The sequence below is a fragment of the Neoarius graeffei genome, chromosome 16, assembly GCF_027579695.1.
Source record: "Neoarius graeffei isolate fNeoGra1 chromosome 16, fNeoGra1.pri, whole genome shotgun sequence".
In the NCBI taxonomy this organism is placed as follows: domain Eukaryota; kingdom Metazoa; phylum Chordata; class Actinopteri; order Siluriformes; family Ariidae; genus Neoarius; species Neoarius graeffei.
The window spans coordinates 13,391,443-13,415,503 of NC_083584.1; the positions used below are offsets into that span (position 1 = coordinate 13,391,443).

General features: G+C 40.0%; 2 protein-coding genes across 3 annotated transcripts in view; one reads left to right on the top strand and one right to left on the bottom strand.

The window, feature by feature from the left end:
* slc27a1a (solute carrier family 27 member 1a) overlaps positions 1-2,550 on the top strand; it is an 81,931-nt gene extending 79,381 nt beyond the window's left edge. For both annotated transcript variants that reach the window (XM_060942528.1, XM_060942529.1), the window contains exon 12: positions 827-2,550. In XM_060942528.1, the coding sequence (XP_060798511.1) occupies positions 827-984 (158 nt within the window). In that variant the 3' untranslated portion in view covers positions 985-2,550. The remainder of the gene's footprint in view (positions 1-826) is intronic.
* A 2,672-nt stretch (positions 2,551-5,222) lies between these two features.
* trim35-13 (tripartite motif containing 35-13) lies at positions 5,223-11,757 on the bottom strand. Its single transcript, XM_060942530.1, is given in 7 exon segments — positions 5,223-6,388; positions 8,245-8,363; positions 8,501-8,523; positions 8,662-8,892; positions 10,443-10,538; positions 11,327-11,736; positions 11,739-11,757. Coding segments are annotated over 7 exon segments (1,431 nt in total). The 3' UTR covers positions 5,223-5,855.
* Between the last annotated feature and the right edge of the window lie 12,304 nt (positions 11,758-24,061).

Here is a 24,061-nt window from a genome sequence, read left to right on the forward strand (position 1 = left end):
AAAATTGCTGCTCCTCACTGACTTTTTTTTAAATGGATTTTGATTCTGTTTTGTTTTGGAAGATCTAATCAGTCTGCACAAAAGTTACTCCTTGGTTTTGTGATCGCTACTGCGTCACTGACACTCTGGTACATTTTCTTACCTGTGATCCAAGTTTTAAAAAAAATAAATTCTTAGGTGTGGTTTGTGCTTACTCACTACATGGGGGGTAACATAAGGAATCCTACTTTGAAGGAATAAAACAGTTGGGTGTTTTTGTTTATGAAAATAATCAAACAGCACAATGGTGTGGAGATAAAGTGGCACCCTGAGGTTGATTATTTTCCTATTGCACTACATCCTGAAGTGTGGGGTTTTTTTTTTTTTGGTTGGTTGGTTGGTTGGTTGGTTGGGTTTTTTAAATTCTTTTTAGACCCCAGAAATTTGCCAGTGCAAAATGTTTCTTTTGTATTTATTTTTGTATTGTATTGTCCTATATTTTATCCATTTACAGTTACATTTAATGTTATGAAACTTCCTTGAACAATGTTTTTTATTTATTTATTTATTTATTTTAGTCTTATGTTATAGCAGCTATAAACAGTCGTTCCCTCTCCATCCTGAGAACACACAGCTTGTCCTGTTCCAGACGAGACAGAAAAGTGAAAACTCCTCTGTTCTGAAGACTTTCCTGTGTTAGAAGACTTCGTTACAGCTTTACCTCTGACTGTTACTGGAAACTCCTTCCTTTTTATTTATTTAAGAAATAAACCGTCTGTAATGATTGCATTCGTGCATCCGCTTGTCTGTGCACTGGCCCATTTACAGTGTCGTCTCTCCCCCACAGGTACATTTAAAATCCAGAAGATCAGGTTACAGAAGGAGGGATTTGACCCCCGTATCACAGCAGACCGGATCTTCTTTCTGAACTCCAGAGCAGGGCGTTACGAGGCCGTGACAGAGGAAATGTATAATGCCTTAGTGGAAGGTAGGGTGCCTCTGTGAGCGAGGATGAGGAGCAGGTCAGGTAAAGCCGTGGCATTTCAGGGATCCTTGATTTAAGGTGGAAAAGAAAGCAGCCAGGATCTCTGCTGTGGATTGTACTGCTAATCTTTAGAGACCCAACGTTTAACATTTTAGAAGTGTTTTAACTGAATATTTTAAAAAGTGTTCATTTTATGTTTTGCATCATGTAAACTGTGCCTTTTGGAAGAGACAGACATTAGGTTAAAGGATTCCTTGACCGGATGATGTCAGACAGCTTTTCACCGGCATGTCGGTTTTTATTTGGAATGGTGTGTTACTACTTTTTTAGTAGAGAAAATTTCTGAGGTCAAATCTTGCCTTTTAAACAGCGTTAATTGAATGACTGACTCATGCTGAACAGAAGTGTTACATCACTGTAACTGTAAAAGAGAAGTGTTCTCCTGAACACCAGAGCTGTTGATTTTCTTGCATTATTTTCCTACTACCATTGTGATAAAAACACAGAACCAGCAGCACAAACCATGAAATTCCACATATTTGTTGTCCTTTATTTACAACTGTCGTTTTAGAGCCGATACTTTTAAGCAATACATAAAATCTCCTAAAAGGGAGTGTAATATTTAATTTTATTAATAATAATAAGTTATTCCACGAAATCGAGTCGTACATGAGCTGATGGCACGGAGTTGTCTATAAGCCATGTACGACAAGATTGAGTGGAATAACTGGTTTATTTTATCCACATTCACTGGATTTTGACAAACAGCATTTTTATTTTTTGCAAATTTGATAAACAAAAACTTTATACAAAACGCCCGACAAAATCATTTCCGTTTAGAATGTAAACAAACCGGCGAAATGACAGGAGCAGTTTGTGAAAAAGTGATAATTTCTAAAAAAAAAAAAAAGTTCTTAGCATCAAATACTTTTATTCCATATTTTGTTGCCTTTTTTTGGGGGGGGTGTTCTTCTTTAGGGCTTTTTGGCGGTTGGCAAACCAACTTAAAGGTGCATTCCCAACACCGACTGGGCTGGAGTGTGGAGCAGGAGATATTGGGGCGGGGGGGCTATATTCTTTCGACTATTTGTTTCTTTTAAATACTTGACAATTTTGGGGGGGTTTGTTTTCGAGTAGAGTTTTTATTTCATCCTCGGTGGTTCAGCAACACGCTCCGCCATTTTGTTTTCCCTCTACTCACGGCATATGAGCTGACAGCCTAGTAGTAGAGCAGCCAATCAGAGCGCACGATTGCTCGTATCCAGTGAATGTAGATAGAATAATAATAATAATAATAATAATTCTTGTCTGGGTTGGCAAACACTAACTTCGATGATGTGGCTGTGTGCAATTCACTCGTTTTTAAATGATTGTAGATGGATATTTCTAATGACGTCTAATACAAAGTGCCTTAAATCTGTTCTCCCTGATTTTGAGAAAATAATCCTCCTATATAGACTATTTAAGATGGACATTGTTATTCTCTTACACTCTCTCTCTCTGCAGGTCATAAGCACTGACAGTTGTCCTGTTTTAACATGATGTGAATGGAAACTGAGCTAAAAATAAACGTTGTTCTAAACCTGTTTCATTGTGGATGTTGTTCTCGGGCTTGAAAAAAAAATTTGATTTCTGATGTCCAAAACATAATAAATATGAAAACTTTTCATTATTTAAATGTTTTTAAAGTAGAGGTGGGTGATATGACAACAAATATTGTATCACAATACTTGAAGATGATGCATTCGACAATGTATCACGATATATGAAGTGTTGGGTTTAGAAAACATAAAAAAATTTGAGTTTAATAATACTTTTATTTGATATTCTACATAAATTTACCATTGAAAATAAAGGAACATTTTATAGGGAATAAGGGAAAATCTTTATAATTTTAAAGATTCAGTACAATTTTTTTTTTTAACATTTATTCACTTGTTTCCAATCAGTTATAAAAAGTACTGACAATATTCATGATCTTTCAGAAAGAAAACATTGTGACACAAATTATAAGATATGTTGCCCAGCCCTAATTCACAAAGTACTTCAGCTTTAAATGTAAAATATTGACCAAGTTTAGTATTTTTTATATATATATATATATATATATATATATATATATATATATATATATATATATATATATATAAAATAAAAAAAAATGTATGTGTGTGTATAAGTAGTATTTCTAACGTTTGATATTTCGCCCGTAGTCAGCTGGGATAGACTCCAGCTTGCCTGCGACCCTGTAGAACAGGATAAAGCGGCTACAGATAATGAGATGAGATTTTTCAGTCATCACTTCCTGCAACTGCAATAGAAAAAAAAAATTAAAAGCCCTCATAAGTTACGCTTTAGAGGAAAAGTGTCACATCTGAGCAGATGTGATTTGGCGGAGGGTGGAGCTTATTTCTTATGGAATCAATTTTGTGCCAAAATGTTCATACAATGCTTTTGAAATATCAAACAAAAACAACAAATCAAAATACAAAAAAAAAAGTCAATTTTTTTAGACTGGCAAACAAATTATTCATGTAATCGTGCAAAATATCAGTCTATTACTCTTCAGAAACCTTTTATTTTTGTTCCGCGTCTTTCTCAGTTTTGTTTGACACAATTTATTTTGGTTGCAATTCCAGCTTTCTTGTTTGCGCTCCCTGACTTTTTGCTTGCAGTTTTGGCACAAACTTCATGTGTGGGTGGGCTGTCCAGTAACATTGGGTTGGGTAACTTGTGTTTGACTGACAGCTACGCTCAGCCATTCCCCCGGAGGCTGTTGCGGCCATTTCCTACTCGGATTTTGTACTACTGCAACACATGCAACACATTTGTCCCGTACTTACACTTTGTTGAATTAATTCAATATCATAGTCGCCACTGAAGTCCACTCAATCCTTGTTTACCGTCAATGGATCGGTCACTCGTCAAACAGTCCGCCAAAATCCGAGTAGGGAATGGCTGAGCGTAGCTGTCAGTCAAACACAAGTTAGCCAATGGGAATGCATTCCTGGACAGCCCGCCCACACGTGAAGTTTGTGCCAAAACTGCAAGCAAAAAGTCAGAGAGCGCAAACGAGAAAGCTGGAATCGCAACCAAAACTGAGAAAGACGTGGAACAAAAATAAAAGGTTTCTGAAGAGTAATAGACTGATATTTTGCACAATTACACGAATAATTTGTTTGCCAGTCTAAAAAAATTGACTGGGGTTTTTTTTTTTTTGTATTTTGATTTGTCGTTTTTGTTTGATATTTCAAAAGTATTGTATGAACATTTTGGCACAAAAGTGATTCCATAATTTCTGGGGCAGAAAAATGTAATCGGATGCTTAAAAAAATTAGAAAGTTGGATTGGTTGCATGGGAATACTGCAAATGGTTTTTGTTTTGTTTTTAAACTAAGATATCTTTGAAAAGATGTGAATATTACTGGTCTAGAAGCCCATTTCCACGAAGAGAGATGTAGAACTTCGCCTCAGCAAGGACTTCAGCAGTTTCAACAAGGTCTGGAAATCCAACCTGTCCCCCGACCAGAAATGATGAAGAATCTGCTCCATTGATTCTCCACAGATTTCTGTTCTGATTGTTTTGTTTGAAAGAACTCATCACTCCGCACAAAATCATTGTTTTGTCAAATTTTTTGCTAACGAGTGTGTGATTCAGCCAAATTAACGAATTTTCCAGGCTTCTCACTAGAATTTTATCTCCGCTCTCATTTCTCATCCGATTTCAGTTCTGATCGATGTTTTGGGTCGATCTTCCCTCGGGGAACAAAACTTGGTCATTTGTTTTTGTTGATTTTTCCTGTTGTAAACAATTTGTTTACAACATTGTTTTATTTTCAGTTAAATCGTATCTTTTCCCTCAGTTTTCAGTGGATTTCACTTCTCGTTGTTTTATTTGAAAGAACTTGACCTTCTGCACAAAACTTGGTCATTGTATTGTCAATTTTTTGCTAACAAATTAGGTCATCTCATCTCATTATCTCTAGCCGCTTTATCCTTCTACAGGGTCGCAGGCAAGCTGGAGCCTATCCCAGCTGACTACGGGCGAAAGGCGGGGTACACCCTGGACAAGTCGCCAGGTCATCACAGGGCTGACACATAGACACAGACAACCATTCACATTCACACCTACGGTCAATTTAGAGTCACCAGTTAACCTAACCTGCATGTCTTTGGACTGTGGGGGAAACCGGAGCACCCGGAGGAAACCCACGCGGACACGGGGAGAACATGCAAACTCCACACAGAAAGGCCCTCGCCGGCCCCGGGGCTCGAACCCAGGACCTTCTTGCTGTGAGGCGACAGCGCTAACCACTACACCACCGTGCCGCCCCAAATTAGGTCAACTTAACGAATTTTCTTCTGACCAGAATTGTATCTCCTCTCTCATTTATCATACGAATTCAGTTCTGATCGATGTTTTGGGTCGATCTTCCCTCAGGGGAACAAAATTTAGTCCTTTTGTTGATTTGTCCTGTTGTAAACTGTTAGTCGTGGAGGTTGGTCCTCTCTCACATTTCAGTTCTGTTTGATGTTTTGGTTGTCATGGTTATTTTGATGGCAGGCCGGATGAGCTACTACATCCTTGACATCCTGGTTTTGTGACTCACCAATAGAGGAGCATCTGGAAAACACTAATACACGCTAAATATCTTTCTGGTTACAATAAATAAATGTTTATCTTGCATTGTGTACTAAGGGTGTGCAAACTTTTTTGCACTTTAGTATAACTGTATTTGAAGTTAGCATACAAATTAATGTAGTAAACTAGTGGACCGATTTGAAGTTGTTACTTTCCCATGTGGATAAATTACCACTCCACCCTGTAATGAATATAAATCAGGTCGTGCGTGCGCGTGAGAGAGGGGGAGGGTTTTACTACGGTCTAGTGCTACACTTTAACATGCACACTCGCTGGAAGGACTTTGAGTGGATGTTCCTTGCAGGCACTGCAGAAGTAAGGAAACACTCGTGGAGAGATGATGTCTGTGAACGTGTAGAGTGGTGTCCTCTCTCTCGGGTCATAGAACATCACCTTCGACCTGTCCATATCCAACACCACCCTCACCACATCCGGCTGCCTGTTCATGGTTAGCGATGACCACGGTGCCGAGCAAGCCTTGTACTCGCCGTTCCGCAACCGAATAGTCCAGAACCCCTCGGCAGGTGTCAGCACGTTCTTGCCCTTCCTCTTCACTGATTCGCTGGCTACTCCGATCACCCAGTAGGTGTTGTTTTTGACTTCCACGTCCCAGCTGTGTTTGCCTGAGCAGAAGCCCTCAGCACCCAGCAACTCAGCACTGACGTCAAAGCGCTCCGGATTATCCGGGAGTTTGAAGATATAGGAGCAGCACTGAAGTGTCGTCAGGTCCTCTGATAGCTTGAAACAGTTGGCTGCTGTGTTCGGGTCCAGAATCACAGGAGCTGCACGTGTGAAATGTTTTTAAAATAATAAAAAGCTGGGGCTGGCTATTTTTGCAATACAGTCACTCATTCATTAATCATCAAATCTTCCAAATAGATTAACTTTGGCCCTGAAATGTGGATCGTATAGTGGTTAGTACTCTGTGTTGTGGCTGCAGCAATCCCGGTTCAAATCCGGGTCATGGCATTTGCATTTTGGGAAAGCTATGGACTAAAGGTTACAGAAGCAGCTTTGGGACCAAAAGGTCGCTGGTTTGATTCTCTGGACCAGCAGGAATGGCTGAAGTGTCCTTGAGCAAGGCACCCAACCCCTACTGCTCCCCAGGCTGCCCACTGCTGTGGGTATATCAGGGTTCTGTTGTATGTCGCTCTGGATAAGAGTGTCTGCTAAATACCTGTAATGTAACTTGAATGAATGGAGTACCATTAAAAAAAAATTAGCAGTTTAGCCTTGGTGAGATCTTTTGGAATACCCTGAAGTTCTTGCAGGTTTTAAGACCGTTGCTTGGTAAATTGGGCATCTTGAAAACTGGGCATGGTGATCCTAATTTTAGGAACCAGTCCTGGAGGCCCTTGACCTACAGAGATTCAAGCTCCCATTCACTGTAGTGATATCCATTTTTGGCATATCACTACAGTGACATGGCCACTCAGACAGCTTCAGGCATCAAAGTTTCTTGAACATTACGGTAGTGGTTTCCCGTTGCCTTCTACTGGATTATTATAGAGGTTTTCTCCTCTCAACCATTCTCTCACACACACGCACCCCTACGGACAGTTTAGTCACCAGTTAGCCTAACCTGCATGTCTTTGGACTGTGAGGGAAACTGGAGCACCCGGAGGAAACCCACCCAGACACGGGGAGAACATGCAAACTCCACACAGAAAGGCCCCCCCCCGTCGACAGCTGGGCTCGAACCCAGAACCTTCTTGCTGTGAGGTGACTGTGCTAACCACTACGCCACCGTGCCACCTCATTCATATCTAAATCAACTTGAAAGTGTAGAGCAGTGGAGTGGACCTCAAGGACTGGACTTAAAAGACCTTGTCCGAATTGATAGATTTGATTAGGATATGCCTTAAAGGAAATCTCCCACCATTTGTGCCTTTCCTAGACATTCTAGTGCTGGTTTGTTGGTCAGCACTGTATATTGGTCATTCCCATGAGAAGTTAGTGTGTCTCTGTCGCTCGGACATCAAAGGGAGACATTGTTATTGCTAGCACAGTCCCAGTGATACTTAATAGATGAAAATATTTCACCAATCTCAAACATAAGGGAGACGTCAGGTTTTGCTGTCAGTTCCTAAAAACAAAAGCCCAAGAAAAGCTCTGCTTTTCTCAGACACCATTTTCCAGCAACGTCATATTAATGGAAAATCCACGTCAAAGTAGCGGCGATGGTGCAAATTCTGGATTCCAAGTTCTAGAATGCAGTGTAGCTGTGTGACCCAGTTGTGCTAAGTTACATCAGATGATTGGCTAGTTAGCGAGATATGATATGATGATGGCGTTGACTGTGATTTATTAGACTGAAAGTTAATATTAGATGCCACTGAAGATCACATGATTCTAAAAATTAATACGTGAGTCAGTCAGGGTGGGTTTTTGTGCCAGATCCATGAGTCTGACACAAATATAGCTTCCTGCATGATGATAAATTGGTCAATACAGGTTTGTTTAAATGCAGCCAGACTGGACAAGACGGGGCACACCATTTGCAAGGTGTGACTTGCTACAAAATATGGCCATTCGTTTTCATTAGTGTCCACTATTCTACCTACTCAAGTCATGTGAAATGAAAAATAACTAAGGCCTAAACCAAGGTCTGTTACTGCTATATACTCTGTATACTTACTATATTGGATGATATTCTTCATCTTTTCCCAGACAATGAATTTTAAAGAGCCTAAATGTTTGGCTACGTCAACCAAAGATCCTGATATCATCTGTGGGTCCTGGGGTATCTGCCAAGTTCTGCACATAGTAGTGGGGGAAAAAAAAAATCAGTTGATGAATGATGGAGAGTTGAATATCAGTAATATGTATCTCCGAGTAGGAGGAGTGTTGAGAGAGAGAGAGAGAGAGAGAGAAACTCCTGAAGGTCGACATACCTCTTTATGGTTTGCTTGTAATTCTAGAAAGGAATAAAACGTGCCTTACCAAAACAAAAAAAACGCCATAGTCTTACAAGCACCATTATGATGATTTTAAAAATTGCTAACATGGCCACTGGATAAACAAAGTTCACAATTGACTCCATAAAGCATTTTACCTGGAGGAACTGGATATCCTGAGAGCTCATCTCTTTTTCGATATGCCTAATGGTGTTTGTGAGGGATGCAATTTCGTTTTCCATCTCCTCAGTCTTTTCCATGATGGTCTCGCTCTTCTCCGTCTCCTCTTTCTTCAGTTCTGAGAGTTTGGCAGCTTCTTCTTCTTGAAGGAACTTGTGAAGTGCTTCAAACTCCTCTCTGATCCGCCTCTCTGTATGTTCTGTCTGTCTCTATAACAATAATAGCCTGTGTTTTAAAGACATACCAATTTCAGTTACAATTATTTGGCCTCATTTATCATTTGTTTAGTAAAGTTCTGAGTAAAAGTTCTTGTAAGCCAAAACAAATTTACAAACGTTTCTGTATTGCTGATTCTTTTCGAAGTCATGTGCATGTGTTGATAAACATCAGTCACCCATAAATTACCAAGTGTGTACATGGCAAAGCTAATTTTACATTTAGTGATGTCCACAAAACTCCATACAAGGCAAAAATCAAGTCAAAGTTCTTCCCGTGCCAGAACCTGGTCTTCCAAGGCAGCCTCCCGTCCCAGTATTAACCAGGCCCTTAAGGCGTATTGGTGGAACTGATCTCTACTTCTATAGCCCTCGGCCTCTTGCCTATATAGCTAGGGTTACAGTGGGTAACTGCGAGAGTTTGACTCCCCACTCGCATCCGAATTGCAGCGTGCCTTACCAGACGGTAGTAGGTACCATTTTTATGATGGTCTTTGGTATGACCTGACCACGAGAAGAACTCACAATCTCCCGATCAAGAGGTGGACACGTTAACCACTAAGCCAGCTTGCGGTCAAGGCAAAAATCAGAGAGCTGAAAATGACAAGTAAGCACACTCAGAAAATAAAGTACATCATTGTACCTTTAGGGGTACAATGGCTTGTCACTGGGGCAGTACCCTCTAAGGCAGGGCTTTTCAAAGTGTGGGGCGCGCCTCCCCTAGGGGGCACCAGAGTTCTTCGGTGGGGGGGCGCAACGTGAGGAAAAATAAACCAGAATAAGTTACGATTGCGGACATTTAGTGAACTTCAGCTAGCCTTTGCCAGAGACAAAATGGATAGATTTTTAGTACCTAAAGCTACAGTGAGTGAGGAGACGGAGTCTGGGCCAAGCAAAAAAAAGAAGGAAGTATGACCACGATTATTTAAAGTTTGGATTTTCATGGACTGGATCTGAAGATGCTCCACTGCCACAGTGTGTCGTCTGCCAAGAGGTGCTAGCTAACGATGCTATGAGATGTTTAAAATGTGTAAAACAAGATGTTTTTTAAAAAAAAGCACAGATGTTTTAAATGTGTAAGAAAGAGGTTTTAAAAAAGCACAGATGTTTTAAATGTGTAAAAAAAAAAAGATGTTTTAAAAAAGCACAGATGTTTAAAATGTGTAAAAGAAAAAATGTGTACAACACCCATTTTTTTTTTAAATACGAATGGACTATTAAGTATAGCAACAACAAAAATTGTAAGGGGGGCGCTGTTGTTTATTTGCTCTCGGAGGGGGGGGGGGGCTGACTCTCCTACACTTTGAAAACCCCTGTTCTAAGATATTTATTTGTACCTTTTTATATACTGCTTGGGAGCGTATATGTACCTTTTTGGCCCTAAAAAGGTACACCTAGTTATCTTGAGGTCCGATAATGAGCCATAAGGGGGGTACATTTAGTGCAGATTGTATCATGGGGTCCAGAAATGGACTCCTACTTGTACCCCTATTTCTAACAGTGCAGGGTTAACGGTCAACAAAGTTCAAGCAGTGAGAAAGTACCTTGATGTGCTCTGCTGTTAGATCATATGTGGATTTAACATTCCTGAAGAGCTTCAGCTTGTCCTGCAGTGGCTTCAGAGCGGTCTTCAGTTCAGCCTGAAATAGAATGGTAAAAATTCAGGTTTGGATTTCAAGACTGAAGATTTCCATCATTTTTTTTCATCCAGCAGAGCATGTTTATTTCCATATAGCCAAAGCTAATGGTGCATGAGGTACACCCTCCCTATTTGGGAATCTCATAGCATGTGTGTAAGGCAAGAAGACAAGGCTATGGTGATGCAAGCTCAGGTGTTACTGCCTGAAGTAGAAGGCATTACACTGACCCCAGTCATAAAATCCAAAAGGGTAGGTGCTGTTAACTAGTATGGAGAGTGACAAGCACATGAGAAAGCACCGGGAATCTGGTTTCAGCTTTTTCAGGAGGCTCCCTGCCAGAGCCAATAAAAATACATGGATATTCTTAGAAGAGGATAAAGTCTGGTGAAGTCCCAGCAATATCAGTTTCTCAGTAACTGAAGGAAGCCAGATATCCTAATGGGTTTTCATAATGTCACTTCATATGATGGTTAATTATTTGTGATTTAACAGATCTGTCACTTGGCTGATCTGAACAAGAATGGTGGAACAAATGGTTTCAAAACAGACCATGGTAGCCACTCCAAGAAAGATGCATGATTTGAATTTCTCTTACTGTATATTCCAAGTCTTAAGCAGATATATTTCTGCTATAGGATATGATGAACAAGACCAGGGTTGCATTTGTATTCCCAGCCCAATTGATATATTTACCATAAATTGAGAGGGGATACCAGGAATACGTAATTATTAGACCTTGGAATCGTGATGCCTTCTAAGCTCTTACTTGTTCTTTTATTGAATCTTACCTTACAATCTTGTGACGCCTCTTCCAAAGAGTATAATCTATGCCCTTTGTGGCTTCCTGATTCCTTGCACTCAACACATGTAGGCTGTAGATCTTCCAGACAAAATAAGGTCAGAGACTCACCATGTTCCTTGCATGCAAAAGGGTTACTCTTGCGCCGTTCTTTCAGATAACCTTCACAGGTTGTCTTGAGCATTTTGTTCACTATGAGTTCCCCCATGGATGATGGCTGGCAGCAGAGTGGACATTCACAAGCTCCTCCACCATCCCAGCTACTCTCCAAGCAGAGTTTACAGAATTTATGTTTGCAGAAAAGCACCACAGGCTCTTGAAAAATCTTCCCGCATATTGGGCAGGAGAGATCATCTTCAAGGACAGAGAATCTGGTGGTCATTGCGTCTATGAGAGTCCAGCTTTAATGGCGAGGTTCATATTGAGTTACTGTGCTCCACCCACCCCTCCTTGGGTCTCTACCTCTTCATGTGTTATGCGCTTGGAGTTTCGGACTTCCGATTTGGCGCTTGATATACTTGTCACTCGGACCTGCATAGTCAGTGGCTCTTCAGAAGGGGATAATACAAACGAGTTGTTTGTAAACATCAGAGTGAAACCAAAGTACCAGGAAGGGATTTACTCGCAGGTGATTATTGACTTCGCTTGGGAGGATCATGTGTAAAGAATGTTTAGGATGTTCATGGCAAATGATTATATTCACCACATTAGCCAATGAATTACAAGGTGAGAAGTGAGGTTTGGATAAATATAGAGTGCACATGTGGGACCAAATAGGTCCAAACCTTAAACTAAACCAAGTTCTGAAGTACTAATGAGCAACAAGCTTTCAAGATTCCAGTTCTCACATTGAGCACTACAGTGGTGTCCTCAAAAAGCACATAATGATTTATAGTCCCACTATCCAGTGTCCTCTAAAAGAGGTTCCCTTTCTCCTCATGTTGTCTCAGGGAGGTTTTCCTCACCACTACCACCTCTGGCTTGTTCATAAGTGATTGAACTCTACTTTCTGTCAAGCTGCTTTGTAACCTATTTCTAATGCAGTTTACAAAAGTTGAATGAATTAAAGGTATCACCAATGATTTTTTTTAGCATCAGTAACATTTCCGGAGAAAGTTGTTTTGAACCTTTGAAACAGTCTGAACAAATACGGCACCTACATTCAAAGTTCTAAACACATGCCTTGGCTTCTACCACCAGAAAGTGTTTTTTGGAAGCACTTGAAGGTTTTGTGTAGATCTATTTTATATATTTTTATTCATCCTGTTGTGTATTTGCACTTTACTCTATGTAGTCCTGTATACTGTGCTGCTGTACTGTTCAGATTCACACCATGATCATGAAGAAATGTTTTAGTTCCAATGTATACAAGTTATATGGAGGACAAGTAGAACTCTCTCTCTGTCTGACAGACAGAACTTGAACCATCTACAGAACCTTGTTGAACTTGTAGGCAAGAAGTGGAGATGGTTCCTTTTACTGGAGCCTCCTGCTGGTTGTATGATGGATGACAATTGAAGGTGCAACTTGGCTCGGAATAAATAGGCAAAAAAAATATTGTATGCATTTAAATCATGAGGTGACTGTTTGAATAATTGGGTTAGGACCAGAAAGTAAATCTGCCTAAATGGGTTCATGGATTTTTTTTTTTCCTTTTTTTTGTGGCTATTGCCTCAAGTGAGGCAGTAGCCACTACGTCATCGTGTTGTGAGAATGAGTGTAACAATGGCGCACTGCGCATTACAATCACCAGAACGGCGAATCGTGATCTTACGATATGAACAGTTGATCTCACGCTATCAAAGGTGCGCAAGAATGAGTGGCAAAGCCACCATGTCATCGTAATGTAAGAATGAGTGTAACAATAGCGAAACTTCGTAACCAATCAGCACTTATCCTGATCAAGTTGGATTACCCGTTCTACTTCTTAATAAACTTCAGAATTAATCCGAACCAGAAAGAAGATAAGAAACCTCATGATAACTTCGTAGCATCAGAAGGTGTTTATTTTAAGAAAATTTACCATTTGATTATCACAGCTTTTGTTTGGTCCTAATGAAAGGTTTCGTAAGGGTGGGATTTTTTTTTGTTTGTTTGGAGCTTTTTGGCAGATATATTGAAAAGCTGATATCAAACTTCTGCTATTCGCTTACATTTTTTTAATTTTATTTTTTATTTTAGAGTCTTTACACTACATTTGTGAAACAAAATGTGCTCATTAGTACTAAATAATGCTTCTAAGACAATTCCTGAACAAGTGCTTTCTGACTATTTTGAAAATGGGCATAGTTCACAGCACTGTATTTTGAACAAAACACAGTGAACAAAATTGGTAACCAAAATACTACAAGCCCTGATGCTGCTCACAGCTTGGTGATGCTTGCAAAAGATGAGGCAAGTATCATTGATAATGTATCTCATCTCATCTCATTATCTCTAGCTGCTTTATCCTGTTCTACAGGGTCGCAGGCAAGCTGGAGCCTATCCCAGCTGACTACAGGCGAAAGGCGGGGTACACCCTGGACAAGTCGCCAGGTCATCACAGGGCTGACACATAGACACAGACAACCATTCACACTCACATTCACACCTACGCTCAATTTAGAGTCACCAGTTAACCTAACCTGCATGTCTTTGGACTGTGGGGGAAACCGGAGCACCCGGAGGAAACCCACGTGGACACGGGGAGAACATGCAAACTCCGCACAGAAAGGCCCTCGCTGGCCACGGGGCTCGAACCCGGACCTTCTTACTGTGAGGTGACAGCGCTAACCACTACACCACCGTGCCGCCCCTTGATAACATGCTATATTTACTGTATGGACATGGGATCAGAAAACTATTTTATTTATAAGCGGTTGCCACATGTACCCACAGGGTACTTAGTTGTTGTTGTTGTTGTTGTTGTTTTAAAGTTAGAGGTCTCCACTGAAAAAAGTTTGAGGACCCTTGATACACTACCGTTCAAAAGTTTAGGGTCACCCAGACAATTTTGTGTTTTCCATGAAAAGTCACACTTCTATTTACCACCATAAGTTGTAAAATGAATAGAAAATATAGTCAAGACATTTTTCTGGCCATTTTGAGCATTTAATCGACCCCACAAATGTGATGCTCCAGAAAGTCAATCTGCTCAAAGGAAGGTCAGTTTTATAGCTTCTCTAAAGAGCTCAACTGTTTTCAGCTGTGCTAACATGATTGTACAAGGGTTTTCTAATCATCCATTAGCCTTCTGAGGCAATGAGCAAACACATTGTACCATTAGAACACTGGAGTGATAGTTGCTGGAAATGGGCCTCTATACACCTATGGAGATATTGCACCAAAAACCAGACATTTGCAGCTAGAATAGTCATTTACCACATTAGCAATGTATAGAGTGGATTTCTGATTAGTTTAAAGTGGTCTTCATTGAAAAGAACAGTGCTTTTCTTTCAAAAATAAGGACATTTCAAAGTGACCCCAAACTTTTGAACGGTAGTGTATATCCCTCCCTAACTGGCTCCGCCCTATGTTTTGAATCTACATATATGACATGGATTGCCTTGTTCTGATTGGTTGGATGTTGTAAACCACATTTTTTCCCCCCCTGAGCAGATATTCTCCTTTATCATATAATGGAATGGGAGGAGAATTTAAAATATTACAGAAAGACTAAAAATCACTGATTCAACCTTAATGTACAACCCCGATTCCAAAAAAGTTGGGACAAAGTACAAATTGTAAATAAAAACAGAATGCAATGATGTGGAAGTTTCAAAATTCCATATTTTAATCAGAATAGAACATAGATGACATATCAAATGTTTAAACTGAGAAAATGTATCATTTAAAGAGAAAAATTAGGTAATTTTAAATTTCATGACAACACATCTCAAAAAAGTTGGGACAAGGCCATGTTTACCACTGCGAGACATCCCCTTTTCTCTTTACAACAGTCTGTAAACGTCTGGGGACTGAGGAGACAAGTTGCTCAAGTTTAGGGATAGGAATGTTAACCCATTCTTGTCTAATGTAGGATTCTAGTTGCTCAACTGTCTTAGGTCTTTTTTGTCGTATCTTCCGTTTTATGATGCGCCAAATTTTTTTTATGGGTGAAAGATCTGGACTGCAGGCTGGCCAGTTCAGTACCTGGACCCTTCTTCTATGCAGCCATGATGCTGTAATTGATGCAGTATGTGGTTTGGCATTGTCATGTTGGAAAATGCAAGGTCTTCCTTGAAAGAGACGTCGTCTGGATGGGAGCATATGTTGCTCTAGAACCTGGATATACCTTTCAGCATTGATGGTGTCTTTCCAGATGTGTAAGCTGCCCATGCCACACGCACTAATGCAACCCCATACCATCAGAGATACAGGCTTCTGAACTGAGCACTGATAACAACTTGGGTCGTCCTTCTCCTCTCTAGTCGGAATGACATGGCGTCCCTGATTTCCATAAAGAACTTCAAATTTTGATTCGTCTGACCACAGAACAGTTTTCCACTTTGCCACAGTCCATTTTAAATGAGCCTTGGCCCAGAGAAGACGTCTGCGCTTCTGGATCATGTTTAGATACGGCTGCTTCTTTGAACTATAGAGTTTTAGCTGGCAACGGCGGATGGCACGGTGAATTGTGTTCACAGATAATGTTCTCTGGAATTATTCCTGAGCCCATTTTGTGATTTCCAATACAGAAGCATGCCTGTATGTGATGCAGTGCCGTCTAAGGGCCCGAAGATCACGGGCACCCAGTATGGTTTTCCGGCCTTGACCCTTACGCACAGAGATTCTTCCAGATTCTCTGAATCTTTTGATGATGATATGCACTGTAGATGATGATATGTTCAAACTCTTTGCAATTTTACACTGTCGAACTCCTTTCTGATATTGCTCCACTATTTGTCGGCGCAGAATTAGGGGGATTGGTGATCCTCTTCCCATCTTTACTTCTGAGAGCTGCTGCCACTCCAAGATGCTCTTTTTATACCCAGTCATGTTAATGACCTATTGCCAATTGACCTAATGAGTTGCAATTTGGTCCTCCAGCTGTTCCTTTTTTGTACCTTTAACTTTTCCAGCCTCTTATTGCCCCTGTCCCAACTTTTTTGAGATGTGTTGCTGTCATGAAATTTCAAATGAGCCAGTATTTGGCATGAAATTTCAAAATGTCTCACTTTCGACATTTGATATGTTGTCTATGTTCTATTGTGAATACAATGTCAGTTTTTGAGATTTGTAAATTATTGCATTCCGTTTTTATTTATAATTTGTACTTTGTCCCAACTTTTTTGGAATCGGGGTTGTATAATAATGCAGCATCAGCGTGGGAGGCTTGCATCACTGGGCTAGCAGGTTAAAGGAAAAAGAGGTTCCTATTTTAGATTCTTTAAAGTATCCACCGTTTATCTTAATGATGCTTTGCATGCTTGGCATTATCTTAACCAGCTTCATGAGGTCGTCACCTGGAATGCTTTTCAATTAACAGGTGTGTCTCGTCAAAAGGTAATTAGTGGACGAGTTTCTTGCCGCCTTAATGCGTTTGCGATCAAACAATAAATAATAAATAATAAAAGTACAGTAAATAGCCCTATTCTACAACTGCAGTAATCTGTCAAGAACTGCTCAACTAAGTAAAGAGAAATGACATCCATTATTACTTTAAGACATGAAGGTCAGTCAATCCAGAAAATTGCGAGAACTTGGAATGTATCTTCAAGTGCAGCTGCAAAAACCATCAAACGCTCTGATGAAACTGGCCCCTATGAGGACCATCCCAGGAAAGGATGGTCAGACCAAGACTTCCCTCTGCTGCAGAGGATAAGTTCATTAGAGTTACCAGCCTCTGAAATCACCAATTAACAGCACCTCAGATGAGAACCTAAATGACTGCTTCAGAGTTCAAGTAGCAGATACATCTCAACATCAACTGTTCAGAGGAGACTGTGTGAATCAGGCCTTCTTGGTCAAATTGCTGCAAAGAAACCACTACTGAGGGAGGCCAATAAGAAAGAGAATTGCTTGGGCCAAGAAACACAAAGGGTGGACATCTAGACCAGTGAAAATGTGTAGTTTGGTCTGATGAGTCCAAATTTGAGATTTTTAGTTCCAACCGCAGTGTCTTTTTGAGATGCAGAAAAGGGGGAATGCATGATATCTGCATGTGTGGTTCCCACCGTGAAGCATGGAGCAGATGGTGTGGGGGTGCTTGCTGGTGACAGCAACTCAGATTAGAGCCTATATGAATGCTTCAGAGTTCAAGGATATATCTATAATTATACATGAGTGTTTTACTGGGAAATACGCCACTTGTATTTTTCATCCAAGCTCCATCCGGGACATGGAGAACCAAAACAGTGGTGTAAATCTCTATATGTCACTCATGAGGAAATCAATGAATTGTTTTTAATAAATTTTGGGACTTTGTGAATGTGTCAGTATAATAAAAAGAAAATCGCACGTTGGCTTGAAGATATGAAGTCTATCATCTCATGTTGAAAAACTCACTTTTCATACAAAACACATCACGGATCTGAGTGACATTTTAAATAATATTGGCTGGTGTGGAGTGGTATATCAGATATATTCCATTCGGCTAGCATAATATTGAACGAGTCAAAGACGAGTAGCTGAATGGAATATATCTGATATACCACAAAAAAAAAGCCAGCTATTATTTTATTATTATTATTATTATTATTATTATTATTACACATTCCTTTCGGGTGTTGAACGCTTCTTTCGCTTTCAAACTTCTCTTAAAATCGTCCGTATTTAACAAAGCAAACCTGTCGGCCATGTTTGTTTACAAATTGTCAGCCGCTTGCTAGTACGGAAGTTTTACGTCTCCGACATGATGTCATGTCTTGACAACCATGCAATATCGTAAACCATATTCAACACTCATTCTCCATTAAGTAGAGTAATGTAATACATGTAGGATAAGCAATACGCTAACAATATTGCATGCTGTTAAACCAAGTGAACGAAACCCACTAGAAGGGAATAGAACACGTTTTTATTCCATCGGAAAAGTGTCCTGTATGTATAATAATTCCTGATATTTCACTTTGATGATGTCACTCCCAGTGTTTTCCCCACTGACTTGATGCGCGTTGTCAAAATGGTGCACTGGTTCAAAATTAAAATTCTTTTAATTAACTTGCGGCTTTTTTTTTGTGGATGTGTCCAAATAATATAAAGAATATTACATGGTGACGTGAAGATATGAAGCTCATCATCTTTTGTTGAAAATATTTTCACTCGTGACTGTTCACCACTCAAAGATGAACTTCACATCTTGGCGCAATTGTGTAATATCCTCTATATATAATGGATATAAGCAGTTAAATATGTAGTTTGCGGGGTTTTTTTAGGGCCCTCTACTGGCTGTGAGATGAATTACAATTGCAGTGAACGTTGACAAATCTCTCCCCTTCACCCCATTTTTCAAAGCTAAAACTCTGAGTTACTTTTTATAAAAAGCAAAGGAAGATGAACATCTCTCCTGTGGTGGGCGGGGCTTATTTCCAGACCAGAAAACTAAATGGAAGCCTTTAAACGAAGAAACTAATGAGGTCCATTTCATTGTAGAATTATGAATCGCAATGCTTATAGGATATCTTTGAACATTTTGAGTTTATTGCAAGTCTTAGAACTTTAACACAAAATACAGACTGAACCTTTAACTCTGGGCTTTTTCCGAATGTTCATGATGGATACCCGTCAACTCTAGAGATACGTCAGCCAGTTAGCTCTGTACCATGGAAACACTGTCCTAAATTTGTCCAAGAACTTGGATGTGTGCCTTCAGCTCACTCATTCTGTTTTTCCAGAACTGTGTAAAACCTGAAGAGCCTGTAAGCATCTATAGAGTCGGATTGATTTACTGTGACGTGCCCTTTGAGCTCAAGTGCCTAGATATTTGACCCGTTCAGCTTTGCTTGCTATTTATAAACGCATAGCAGTTTTAAAAATAAAAAATGGTAAATGTGGGGAAGCTTTTGTAGTTCTGGTGAGTGACAGAAATGTTTTTAAAACATCCATTCAGGTCCACAGTGGGTCGGGTTGTGCTTAATAAGCGTTGGACATGATTTGTAATACAGTTGACATTTGCGGTCCTTCGAATTTCTGTTTTTATTTGATTAATAGCATATTAAGATAGAAATTACTTGTAAAAATATATGTGCAACACATTAAATTACATTACAGGCATTTAGCAGATGCTTTTATCCAGAGTGACACAACACACCCAGAGCAGCCTGGGGAGCAGTTGAGGGTTTGGTGCCTTACTCAAGGGCACTTCAGCCATTGCTGCTGGTCCAAGGAATCGAACCAGCAACCTTCTGGTCCTGTAGCTGCTTCTCTAACCATGAGGCCATAGCTTCCCCACCATCTGCAATACTATGAGCCTGCATGGTGTGGGATTTCAGTAGCCCTGCATTTTGTTGTACAGTGGTGCTTGAAAGTTTGTGAACCCTTTAGAATTTTCTATATTTCTGAATAAATATGACCTAAAATATCATCAGATTTCCACACATGTAATAAAAGTAGATAAAGAGAACCCAGTTAAACAAATGAGACAAAAATATTATACTTGGTCATTTATTTATTGAGGAAAATGATCCAATATTACATATCTGTGAGTGGAAAAAGTATGTGAACCTTTGCTTTCAGTATCTGGTGTGACCCCCTTGTGCAGCAATAACTGCAACTAAACGTTTCCGGTAACTGTTGATCAGTCCTGCACACCGGCTTGGAGGAATTTTAGCCCGTTCCTCCATACAGAACAGCTTCAACTCTGGGATGTTGGTGGGTTTCCTCACATGAACTGCTCGCTTCAGGTCCTTCCACAACATTTTGATTGGATTAAGGTCAGGACTTTGGCTTGGCCATTCCAAAACATTAACTCTATTTTTCTTTAACCGTTCTTTGGTAGAAAGACTTGTGTGCTTAGGGTCGTTGTCTTGCTGCATGACCCACCTTCTCTTGAGATTCAGTTCATGGGCAGATGTCCTTACGTTTTCCTTTAGAATTCGCTGGTATAATTCAGAATTCATTGTTCCAACAATGATGGCAAGCCGTCCTGGCCCAGATGCAGCAAAACAGGCCCAAACCATGATACTACCACCACCATGTTTCACAGATGGGATAAGGTTCTTATGCTGGAATGCAGTGTTTTCCTTTCTCCAAACATCATGCTTCTCATTTCAACCAAAAAGTTCTATTTTGGCCTCATCTGTCCACAAAACATTTTTCCAATAGCCTTCTGGCTTGTCCACATGATTTTTCGCAAACTGGAGACGAGCAGTGGCTTTCTCCTTGCAACCCTGCCATGCACACCATTGTTGTTCAGTGTTCTCCTGATGGTGGATTCATGAACATTAACATTAGCCAATGTGATGGAGGCCTTCAGTTGCTTAGAAGTTACCCTGGGGTCCTTTGTGACCTTGCCGACTATTACACGCCTTGCTCTTGGAATGATCTTTGTTGGTCGACCACTCCTGGGGAGGGTAACAATGGTCTTGAATTTCCTCCATTTGTACGCAATCTGTCTGACTGTGGATTGGTGGAGTCCAAACTCTTTAGAGATGGTTTTGTAACCTTTTCCAGCCTGATGAGCATCAACAACGCTTTTTCTGAGGTCCTCAGAAATCTCCTTTGTTCATGCCATGATACACTTCCACAAACATGTGTTGTGAAGATCAGACTTTGATAGATCCCTGTTCTTTAAATAAAACAGGGTGACCACTCACACCTGATTGTCATCCCATTGATTAAAAACACCTGACTCTAATTTCACCTTCAAATGAATTGCTAATCCTAGAGGTTCACATACTTTTGCCAGTCACAGATATGTAATATTGGATAATTTCCCTCAATAAATAAATGACCAAGTATAATATTTTGGTCTCATTTGTTTAACTGGGTTCTCTTTATCTACTTTTAGGACTTGTGTGGAAATCTGATGATGTTTTAGGTCATATTTATGCAGAAATATAGGAAATTCTAAAGGGTTCACAAACTTTCAAGCACCACTGTAACTGAAATGCTTGGGGCATGCTGTTATCGTAACGTAATTAATGATGAGGTGGTGTGATGACACACTGTTACTGTTACCACCCTAAAGCTGATTAATTTCCAATAACACCAAAAGGTGTTTTATTCCTTTTTCAAACAATTCGCCAATGATGATGAATTTTGATCATTATTAAACATCATACTTGAATTTTTTTTAATACCCTCACAGATGCTGGTCCATCTGAGATGAGTTCAGGCCCAGATAATTTTGCAGCATTTCTGTATAGAATTGATGAATGGCTTCCTCCTTGTGTAATACAGTTTCATGTTGCATTTCTAGCTGCAGCGGCAGACTGTGTTAAATGACAACAGTTTTCCGAAGTACTCCTGAGCCCATGTGGCTATATTTGTCATATTAGCATGACGGTTTCTCAGGCAGTGCCGCCTGAGGGCTCGAAGGTCACGCACATTCAGCAGCAGTTTCCAACCTCACCCTTTACACACTGAGATGTCTCTGAATTCCCTGAATCTTTTCACAATATTATGGACTGTAGATTTTGAAATCCTAAACTCTCTGTAGCCTTGCGTTGAGAATTGACTAACAATTCTCTCACGAATTTTGGCACAAAGGGGTGAGCCACGCCCATCCTTGCTTGCAAAGACTGAGCCTTTAGTGCTGTTCCTTTTATACCCAATAATGATGCCAATTAACCTGCTTGATGTGGAATCTTCCAGAATGGTGCTACTTGAATATCCTACAAAATTTTCAGTCTTGTTTTGCCTCTGTCCCAACTTTTTTTGAGTGCATTGCAGGCATCAGATTCTAACTTCGTTTATATTTACAAAATACAATTAAGTTGGTCAGAAAATCTCTTCTTTGTACTTCTGTCAGTCAAAGCTAGATGGCCTTTCGATTTCATAAAATTGGTGAAATTTAGTTCCGTCTGAAATGTGGTCATTGTGATATGTTATTTACCAGCTGGGAGGTCCGTATCGTGAAATACCGTGACCGAGGTCTTGAAAGTACTGAGCGAGGCCCTCTGGGCCGAAGTCAGTATTCAAGGTTGAGGTCACGGTATTTCACCATACGGACCGACCTTAAGCTGGTAAATAATATATTTTTTTTCTTTACCAAATTCTAACAGAAAACGAGAGCGCCTGAAAGAGAAAAACGAGGTGAGACGCCATTTTGAATCCTCATTCATGGCTGTAATGCAAATTGCTTCCTCCTCGGTATACAAGTGCACTTCTATGGCAGGGAAAAACTACATTTTGCCACCTATGTAGTCCCCTATTTATACAAAATTGAGTCATTCAGGATTCAGACATGTTTTTGCTCTGTGTTTTTGCTCGACCAAAGTTGTACAGTATTATGACCTTTATATTGCATAAATAAAGCCATTTGGTGAAACTTTGAAGAAGAGATTGTACTGGTTTAAAGTTTTTACCAAACGTAATATTATGTATTAGGATAACATGGTCCAAAATGGGCCTCATTAACTAATGAGATCAAACTGTTAGCAAGTTAGAGGTTTTTAGCTTTCTCCTGAAATGTTTTCTTTTATTTCTTCTTCCTCAGGGTAGTAAAACTCACTTTTGCTGTGAACAGTCGTTATCACTATCCATACTGTAAAATTAATGCTATTTTGAATCCTCATTCACGGCTGTAATGCAAATTGCTTCCTCCTCAGTATACAAGTGCACTTCCATGTCAGGAAAAAAAACTACATTTTGCCGCCTATGTAGTCCCCTATTTATACAAATAGGAGTCATTCAGGATTCAGCCATGTTTTTGCTCGGCATTAGCAAATTACAGGTTTTAGCTTTCTCCTGAAATGTTTTCTTTTATTTCTTCTTCCTCAGGGTAGTAAAACTCGCTTTCGCTGTGAACACTGTCGTTATCGCTATCCATGCTGTAAAATTAATGCTATTCTCCTGAGAAATGCTGGCAAAAATTTATAAGATTTTTGATAATCTTATAAATAAATCTTATAAAAAAGATAAATGTTGACAAAAAATGCTACTCTGTTTGCTGTTGTGAACGAGCGAGTTGCCAGAGGTCCGTAACCGGGGTCCGTACCGTAGGATATGGACCCGCTCGCCGGCCAATCAGAGCGCAGGATTTGGACCACGAAAAAATGTTTATTTCTGTAATATCTCACAAAATATCAGGCCATTCTGTGGCTGGGAAGTTATATAATTTGAGGGAATTAAAGCAAATAATGTGCATGAAATTGCTCGCTTCGCGCAGTCAAGCAGACAGAGGAAGTCCGTGTGTGTGCATGCACAGATTTACCTTCTTCTTTTGGGTTTTACGGCAGCTGGCATCTACAGTGTTGCATTACTGCCATCTACAAGTTTACCTTTGAGCGTGCACTGACAGTTCCATCATTCTGTCGCTAAACGAACAGCTGATCACACCGAGGTGCTCGCTGACCGCCGATATTTATTAGTTTGGTCCTGCGTTTCCTTTCCTTTGTATATAACATCGCGTCTTTTCTTCTCACTTTCTGTTACTGTAGTCGGTCCTCCATTTTCTCTCCTGTTTCAAATTTGTATCCCACAATGCCTTGCATGAATGGGGAAAGCCCACCACGTGATGCATGACGTAGTATCTTGAATTGGGTCAGGGTGAAGCAGGAAAAAAAATAGTGCAGAATTTAGGACCACATAGCCCTAAATTCATTAATTGTTCTTTTTTTTTAATTAATAAAATCGGAAGTCT